This window comes from Triticum aestivum, chromosome 7A (assembly GCF_018294505.1).
Source record: "Triticum aestivum cultivar Chinese Spring chromosome 7A, IWGSC CS RefSeq v2.1, whole genome shotgun sequence".
NCBI lineage: Eukaryota > Viridiplantae > Streptophyta > Magnoliopsida > Poales > Poaceae > Triticum > Triticum aestivum.
Window position 1 is genome coordinate 713,455,380 of NC_057812.1, and position 9,668 is coordinate 713,465,047.

General features: G+C 42.3%; 1 protein-coding gene across 1 annotated transcript; it reads left to right on the top strand.

The window, feature by feature from the left end:
- The first annotated feature begins 200 nt into the window (after positions 1-200).
- On the top strand, positions 201-697 carry LOC123146931 (protein transport protein Sec61 subunit gamma-like). Its single transcript, XM_044566189.1, has 2 exons — positions 201-497; positions 582-697. Exons 1-2 carry the CDS (start codon positions 404-406, stop codon positions 695-697), a joined length of 210 nt encoding a protein of 69 aa, XP_044422124.1. The 5' UTR covers positions 201-403.
- Positions 698-9,668: the final 8,971 nt, after the last annotated feature.

A 9,668-nucleotide genomic window follows, 5' to 3' on the forward strand; every position in this document is an offset into this window, starting at 1 on the left:
GCCTCCCTCTCCCCGACCCAGATCTCCCTCCCCGACCCAGACCTCCCTCTCCGCCGTCCCAACTCCTACCCCGCCACCGGCCTCCCCCCAAGCGCTGCTGCTCTTAACCTGCAACGACCAACGATGACGGCCCCCCGTCGCTGCCCCCTACTTCCCCATCCCGCCGCGGCGAGGAGATCCATTCCCGCCGCCGTCGTTGCCCCCGCCCCTTTCTCCCCGATTCAGACCACATCCTCCCACCATAGCTCGCCGCCGGGCCTCCTCCTCCCCTCCTCGCAGATCCAGAGCACAAATCCAAATAGCACACCATTCGCCCGTTGGCTTCCCCCCTCCCTTCCCCTCACGCGCGCGACCTCATCGTCGTCGTCGGCTCGGAGATCTCGCCTTCCCGCCGGCAGCAGCCATGGACGCTGTCGACTCCGTGGTGGACCCCCTCCGCGAGTTTGCCAAGGACAGCGTCCGCCTCGTCAAGCGCTGCCACAAGCCCGACCGCAAGGGTAAGGACCAAAGACTCGCGCCTGCTCGTCTAGATCCGGTTCGTTTTCCTCTTTCGCCAGATCTGATGCTGATTGGGCACGCAGAGTTCACCAAGGTGGCGGCGCGGACGGTGATCGGGTTCTTCGTCATGGGGTTCGTCAGCTTCTTCGTCAAGCTCATCTTCATCCCCATCAACAACATCATCGTCGGCTCCGGCTAGGTGCGAACGCGTCTCCTCCGATCCTGTCTCCCTCTTGTTTGCACGTTTTTAGTTAGACTTGGGTCCTGTTGTCTCGCGCTGTGATCTGTTGGATCTGCGGTGTGCGCGCACAGTCCTGCGATCTGACCAATATTTAGTAAGCTAGATTTTAGTAGATCCTTTTTTCCTCCAAATAGATCTGCCAATTTCTACCTTGTTAGGAGAATTCGGATGAGTCAAGGGTAATCAGCTGTGGGGAACTAGGGTCATGCTTAAGTCATTGCCGCTAGTTGCCTCCGCATGACGAATTGGGGGCATAGGCTGGTTCCTCACCACACAATTTGGGAAAAGAGGAGCTTTTGCAATGTTTCGTTGTTTCTGCACATACCACCAGTTCGCCCAAGTTGGTGTCGATTCAGTGCATCTAAATTGGCACCTACTGAGTAGACAGGTTACATACCAATGTTTGTCCATGGTTCGTGCTATGTGCCGATGTATTCTTCATTCTTTAATGCACCTATGTTCACGCATGGCCAGCTTTATGTATTCACAATATAAAGTTGATCTATACACGCATGTCAAGCTTTTGTAAAATAAGAAAATAGGTAGGAGTCAAAATATTGTAGGACACGTGTTATGCAGTGTTGATCTATACTTTAATGCACCTATGTTCACGCATGGCCAGCTTTATGTAGCAGTGTCGCGTGTGACCTCAAAAAGGCTTTGAAAATCCTGATTGAAAATGAAGATGGTACTACTGATTCTCACACCAGGAACATTGTGTTTCCTGAGCTCTTCCAATCCATTTCTTAGAATCCATGCTGGTGGTGTCTTCTACAATATGTGCATTATTCTATTTACCATGTTAGCTATGGCCGACCAGTCTGTTCTATCTGTTTCATGTGGTCGTCCGATATGTGTGGTGCCAACTGCCATTTCTTTGCTAGCTGATGTCAATAGTCTTTTGGTTCATACAGCTTAGTGCCTCATATATGAATGCTCTTTCTGGGTTTTTCAATTTCTCTTCCCCCTATCTTTTGCTGACTACACTGATTATATGCCTGTTCTACACCGATGCTCTTTTTTATGCTGGTCCTATGTCATGGGTGTTAATATCTACTACCTATTTACTGCTTGTTGTGCAAAATATTTTGGTTATTGTAAATCATTCCCTGTTGTATAAAGTTTGGTTTTAGTCATTTGCATTTTGTTGGTTCCTATCTTGTCAATGTATACAACAATATGCTTTCTTGGTGGCCATTTGTGCTTCACATTTTTTGGGTATGCTACTTCTCTAATGAGTGGGTGCATCTCTTCTTTGTTTTATCATTCTATATTGTTTTCCTAACCTTTCTGGTATTCTGCTTTCTCCTTGCAGATGGCAAGCACCATTTTGTTGGTTCCTGTCTTGCCAATGCCTACAGCAATGTGTGCGTCCTCTGTCTCATCTGTGGCATTACCGTAGGGCAACTCATAATGGGCCTATCAAGCATACTGACCTTGTGATGATAGATAAAGAGGTTGATTTCAGTGCCATTCTGATAAATATATTTTTAGCCCTATGAATTGAAAAATGAGTGCTTCTTGGTTGTTTCTGTTGTTGGTCCAGAAGATTCTTGGTGCTTTTAGTGCAGTACTATACTATGCTCCTTGGCACTTCTTGCTGTGTTAACTAAATGGTTTAGTCCTGCGCTTCATAGAAGCAGTTTTAACTAAATGTAATGAACTAATTAAGTGCCTTCTTTTATTGTTGGCTAATCCTTTGGTTTTATCGCATGCTACATTCTACTCCCTCCATTCCTAAATATAAGTCTTTCTAGACATTTCAAATGGGCTACAACATACGGATGTATATGATGATATGCTACCACTCTAATAAGTCCAAGCACTATAAACCCTATGAACTTAAGAATGATACTCTGCATGCTATGAGTAAAGTGCTCTATTTTCTTGCGTCACCTTGTATGAATGAGTATATCGTCTTAACTATCTGGGGACAAAAATCATTGTATTAGTTGAATTTGTGTTATCTTTCTAAAGAACGTGTCCTTTTTTTAATGTTCTGTTCATAATATATTGGCTCCAGTGTTTTGATTCTTCTCTTCTGATTCATGTAACAGGGCGACGGCCGAAGGCATGATGATAGTTCTATTGCTGTCCTAGTGTAGCGAAGGTAGCCTAGTCGACTATGGTCGCGTAGTTAGCCATGCATACAGTTTCATCTGACTGGAGCAGGAGCCCAGTTTGTGCTGATTGTCAATTCTCATTGTGCTTGTCCTTATATCTGTGTGACTGATTGTATTTGTATCTGTGTTGTAACTGTGTCATCACAGAAGGAGCCCAGTATATTTGTATGACTGTGATTGATTCTCGCTGTTGTTATTTGAAATATTACTTGTGTTTTCTGTCTGTTCTTATTTAAACATGGTGATTTATTTCTGTCAAATTGTCAAATTGTAATCTGAATAATATGATGCTACCAAAAGGGTCCCACTTTAATAGAACCTGACAACTGGGACCCATCTGACTAGTGGACCCTTCTTTTGGGAAAAAAGAAAAACTAAATTCATTTAGACAAAAAGGCCACAACCCAACAATAAAAAGGCTGCAGTATTGGACTTGGCCCATGAACCCAACCAAAAATTGACAGACAGAAAAAAACACAAATAGGCTGAATTGTTGGGCTAGGCCCATGTAGAAAATCGAATTGGACCGGGCTGAATCTTCTACCACATCAGATTGCCACGCTGGATGCCTACGTGGCCTGGGGAGGTTGCTAGTGACCAAAACGCCACAGTAGACGTATTTTGGTCATAAACGTCTTCGACCATTCCAGAAGAAAGGTCGCTATAGTCAGTTTATGACGGCCAGCTTTTGACCTTATGTTTTTGGTCACAAAAAGGTCACAAATGGAAATTTGTGACCATTCAGTGACCAATAGTGGTGGTCACAAGTTGACATATTTCTTGTAGTGAAAGTGGTCGCCCGCCTTCGTTGAGTGCACGACACTCTACTACTAAACTGAGTAAGTTCCTCTTTATTACTGTATGCACGCCTGTCCATTTGTTAAAGAACAAATACGGATTTATGTCCTATGAATTGACCCATACATTGGTCTCAATAGAAACAAGAAATTTATGGAGTACGGATGTGTATGTGTAACTATGAGTCTTATGGTGTGAAGCTATCTGGACTATGCACGATGATGGTGAGAGCAGACGGCTAGGCTGTCGGCATATCTCTGCCATGTGGCGTCTCCTGGTCGTGCAGCACTTGATGGCGGCGCCATCAGCCACCGTTAGGTGTCGAACTTTGTCGACGGCCTGAGCCGTCGGCATAGCTATATGGACGCCGTCGGGATAGCATCTATGCCGACGGCTTTTTTATGCTGACGGCATCCCGAGGTACGCCAACGTATATGTTGCCGACGGCCCTACACCGACGGGGGTCATCGGCATAGGCCTGTCCCGTCAGGAATCTGGGCTATTCCGACGGCCTGGGCCGTCAGCATAGAGGTTTATTATGGTAGTGATGACCCCTGGCTGGCGAAAGTTTCATTCAGCAATAGCATGGTCCTAACTTAAAAGAAGATTTGTTATCTAGGGGAGGATGGGATTGTTTTATTGGATTTTAATCGGTTTGAAATTGATTCCAATTTAGGCCTCAAGTGTATAGGATCTAAATTATATTAGATCAGTTGACCGCAAATACATGCGTTGCGACACCCGTCCATACCTGCTGAAAAGAATGAAGATGTGGAGGAATTTAGATCATCAATCCGGTTGAAGGTAGAAAGCGTCGACCCCACAGCTCAATCTGCTAACCGTCTAGGCTACAAGCTAGTGTAACTCTCATATCCCTGTTAACCATGTAACTTCAAGGGACCAATGATCGAAGTAAGATCAATGGTCTTCCTTACCTGTCATTAACGCATACCAGAACAAACTGTCTGTCGACAGGACTGATATTTTGTTTTTGTCCGCTCAACAACTTTACATGTAGACACTAGACACTAATCATCTACTAGCTCACTCAGAATTAGAACGATTGAGATTTTGCTGAGAAGGTGGGACTAGACGGCTTCTAAGCAGGTAGGATTCACAAGCTCAAACCACTGAGCTAAAACTATGCATTTGGAAACACTCCCACCTAATTTTGTTTTCTCAGGGAAACAATCTACGCCAGATTAATTTGGAAGCACTCCCAACTAATTTTGTTTTTAGGGAAGCAATCTACGCCATATGTGGTGCCTTTTACACTTACGGTAATCAAATGCATGGCAGGTGCATTGCTTTTCCTCTTGTACTCTACAACTACATACACGTATACAGATCTAGAGTGCTCCATAGGTGGTGGTTTGTACGTCAAGACTGATCTAATATCTGCCAAATGCATAGCTTTTCCACTTGTGCCGGCATCCATCCATCGTCGACGCATATCCATATACATACGGGACTATAAATTAACACGGCCCGAGGTGAGCGCACACGACAACGGACTACAAAGACATAGAGTGGTCCATAGGATAACCTGAAGAGGGTGGCGGGCTAGGCAGCAGCCATGTTCTTCTCCACAAAGATGTGTGTTGCTACCATCATGGTGCTGGCCCTGACGCTCTCGCTTCAGGGCACCGTTGCCGCCGGCCGCCTCTTTCCCAACTCCGGGTGGGACGGTTGTCCACCCGGCACGTCACGGAAATGCACTGGTCCGCCTCGCCATTGCCCGTGTCTACCAAATCTTCGACTTTTGGATCGCCAAGACATGATGGCGATGCCCAAGAAGAACAGCCTCGTGCTGTCCCAGCTATCGTGCCCGGAACACCAAGTGTGGGTGTGCGAGGGGGGGAGATGCTCCTGCGAGTACTAGCGATAAGGGTCAGCAGCATACATCCGTGCATTGCCAGAAAACCTCTATGCACAGGAGAGTGTGCCGTCTGAACTTTATTTTCATGCATTGCATGCATGTTGTTCGGAGCAGTACTGATGCTGCTCTTGTCGTTGTAAGGCTTCCTCCTGTACCAATGAATAAATAAGGGCCGCTGCTATATGCGCAGGCCATTTGCTTTTAGCACATTGGCGCGTCTTTGCGAGCCTCCTGACCCCTTCCCGTTTAAGAGGCCTACAAGTATCTCAAGATGTTTTCGGACGCTGCATGGACAAACCAAGCAGCGATTTCTTCAACAGGTGTTCATAAGACAGGAGTGGGAGTTCATATTCAAATAGAAGAAGCAGGAGTAAAAGCAAGCATACAGGTTTCAGCTGTTGGAAATGAAGCTTCATCACCTTTGCAAGCGGAAGCTATGGCGCTCCAATTCGCAGCTGAGGTAGTGTCCCACATTCAAAGCAGGGCAATCACATTCTTCACAGATAATACCTTGGTAGCTCAGGCCGCGGCTTCAAGGAATCCCATCCTTTGTCTTGGGCACTCGGAAATAAGAACCCAGTTAGCAGGTCTTATTGAAGCGACTTCTTCAGTTCAGACACAGGTTTTCCACACACCGAGAGAGAATAACAAAGAAGCCCAGTTAGCAGGTTTTATTGAAATGTTTAAAATATTTATAGAAAAATGTTGGCCGTTTATCCAAAAAAGTTAAATATTGCATTTGAAAAATGCTAACAAAGTGTTTGAAAATGTTTAAAATGTGCACTCAAAAATGGTGACCATGTATTTTAAAAAATTAAATTTGTATTGAAAAAATTCAATGTATATTAGAAGAATGTTTTTTTTGAGGGGGTTAGAAGAATGTTGTTGACATATAAAAAAAGTAGAATTAAAAACCAAAAGAAAAATAGAAAACCAAAAAAGAAACAAAATAAATCAAAGGAAAAAAGAAAAGAAAAAAGCAAATTAACAAGGAATTTAAAATCAGGAAATAAAAATCTGGAGAAAACCGTCTAGACTTGCTTCAAGTGGGTGGTGCCCCCATTTCATAACACGAACAGTTGGCGGGCACGATGGTTATCCCGACTGAATGCGAGATAGACACCGCGGAGAAAATGAAGCAATTTGTTTTTGAGAAGAAAATGAAGCAATTAGACTGGCTGGCTGGGCAGGCACACTTTTCCCTAATGTTTTGGGCTTGTTACGGCCCATATCCCTTTTTTTTCTAATATGCTTATCTATCTATAGTACAGTGCACGGGCGCCTCAATGTCACGCTTGCTGTGAGACCTAGGCAACCCTTGCATAAGGGCAACACTGGATGAGCCGGCCCAGCTGCGCTGGAAGCACCAGCCTTGTTTTTTTAGTTTTCAATTCTTTTAAAAAAAAAATTACACTTACGAAAATTCTAAACATATATATTACAAAAAATTGTACTCTACATAATGTTTTGAAAAATATTAATCATGCATTTGAAAATGTTAAATGTGTATATAAAAATGTTGACCATGTATACGACAAAGTATACAAAAAAATATAATGTGTGTGAAAAACGTGATCATGTATATAAATAAAATGATAACCAAGTATTTGAAAAATGATGTTAAACAAATATATAGAAAACGTTGATCAACCATTTGAAAATGTTAAATGTGTGTTGAAAAAATGTTGACCATGCATTCAAAAAATATTAGTCTTGCATTTGAAAAATGTCGATAAAGCATAAAATTATTAAATGTATATAGAAAATATTTTCCATATATTAAAAAAATGTTAATCTTATACTTATTAAAACATTAACAAAACATTTGGAAAAAATGTTAAATGTATACAAGAAAAATGTTAATCTTGTATTTGCAAAATGTTATATGTGTATAGATAAAATGTTGACCATGTATTAAAAAAATTAGAAAATATTTCGTATATAGAAAGCTAGTGAAACCCGAGGGAAAACAAAGAAACCCAATGAAAAATGTGAAGGAAACAAACAAAAGTAAAATAAAACGAATAAAAATGAAAGAAATAAATAAAAACGGAGAATAAATTAAAAACTGAAGAAAAAGAAGGAAAAGTAAAAAAGTGGAAACAAAGAAAGAAAGTAAGAAAAACCGGTGAAAACAAAAAAAAAAAGAAAAAAAACGGAAAAAACAAAGGAAAAATCGGTTGTTTTACCCTCAAGTAGGACGCGCTCCAGTGTTTGCCACGAATCTGATGGTAACTCTGTGGCTAGCATCCATCCTTTCATGTAGGACTAGCAGACCCAGGTTTTGGATCCTGGTTCCGCTCCCCTTTTACTTCTCCCTTTAGCTCCCGCGCATGTCCACAGGGTTGGTCGGCAGATTCTATTTGACGCTAGTTAGCGTCAAAAGGTTCTTGGGCAGGCCACCATACGGGATTCACGTGCTCTTTGTTCGCTGCTTCTTTGTTCCCTGCGGATTTCTTTCGTTTTTCTTCTGTGGATTTTCCTTCCGGTTTTCTTAATGTTTTGTCCGGTTTTAGGTGGGTTTGTTCTGTTTTTTTTGTTCCTTTTTCCCTTCTTTTTTCTGCTTTTTCTCTTATTTTCTTTTATGTTTTTTCTCTTTTTTATATAAAAAGTTCATCACATATTAAAAAATGTGCATCATATATTCAGAAAATGTTCACCTATATTATGAAAAAGTTCACCATGCATTATAAAAGTTTCATCGTGTATTACAGAATTTTCATCATACATTTCACCATATATTAATAATTGTCCAACGAATTTTAAATAAATGGTCATTGTCTACTTACAAAATGTTGAGTGTGTATCACAAAAATGTTCAATGTGTATTTAGAAATTGTTTAGAGTATAAAAAATGTTATATCTATATTAAAAAAATCAGGATATATCAAAAAAAATGTTCAACGTGTATTTGAATTTTTTTCCTGCGTATATTAGAGAAATCTTCAATGGTCAAAATTTTCCCTTTTTTATCTGCCGCTGCGTTTAGTTCTTAAATATTTGTGCAGCTTATTAATAACTACTCCCTTCGCCCCATAATATAAGATCGTTGGCAAGTTGTTTTAGCTTAATGATCTTATATTGGTAAAGGACACTTACACTCTTATCATAGGGTTGCGAGTTTGATTCCTCAGTAAAGCGTTATTTTTTGGGAATTTAATAGCAGCTAGGTATGATGCCACCAAATGGACCGGCCCATTCACAGCGCGCACCCTGTGCGAAAGCTCGGTTGTTTGATGCTCATGAGCGTCAGCTAGGAGGTCTCAATTTGGTCCATAGGCAACCACACTCCTTGCCATGGCCGAGAGCCAACCCTGTCCTCACAGTGAACATCCTCCACCTTATGTATTGAAAAATTGACTACAGATCTTTCTCAATTACAGGGGAGCAAATAAAAAACTACATAAATACTAAGTGAGATGTGTGCTTCTACGGTGTGGTAGAAACTTTTCTCGATGGAGTTGCATGTTGGAGTGGATGGAGCATGTTGATCTCAATGTCCCATTGATCGCGATCGGTTGGAACGATTTGAGCCATGACCTTGAGCGTGTTGGTTCGACAATGGTCTGTTTCAATCATCTTTGTTCTCATATGGATCGCTCTATTTCTTTTCTTCCATGCTAAGGCGTAGATTTGGTCCTAGGATCCAGAGCAGATGACACGGCCGGTCGCCGAGCATGACTGCAACGCCATCACTTGTGCCCCTGCCCCCGAGCCATCTTCGCGATTCTCACCCCAGCAATCAGTTTGTGCCACTGCCTTTTCTTCTCCTGACCTATCCATGATGCATGACTAATAGAAGAGAATGGCTAGAACTTTTTTGTTCAAATACTATGGGAAGGAGAAAAGGAGGGTGGGGTATGGGTGGGTAAAACAGGAAACAGGAAATACTATGGGAAGTACTTTCAGAGTAAGGCTGTTTGGAGAGCTCGCAAGAATAAAATCCGTGAACTTGTTGATGATAGTGGGGTTGCCCATTCAGACGAAGCGACAATGAGGAAGTTGGCTAATGAGTACTTCCAAGGAATGTACACGGCTGATCCGAACCTCATCCACACTCCGGTTCTGAGTCTGTTTGATGCATTGATAACTGATGATGATAATGCTAAGCTTTGTGCTCCTTCCAGTG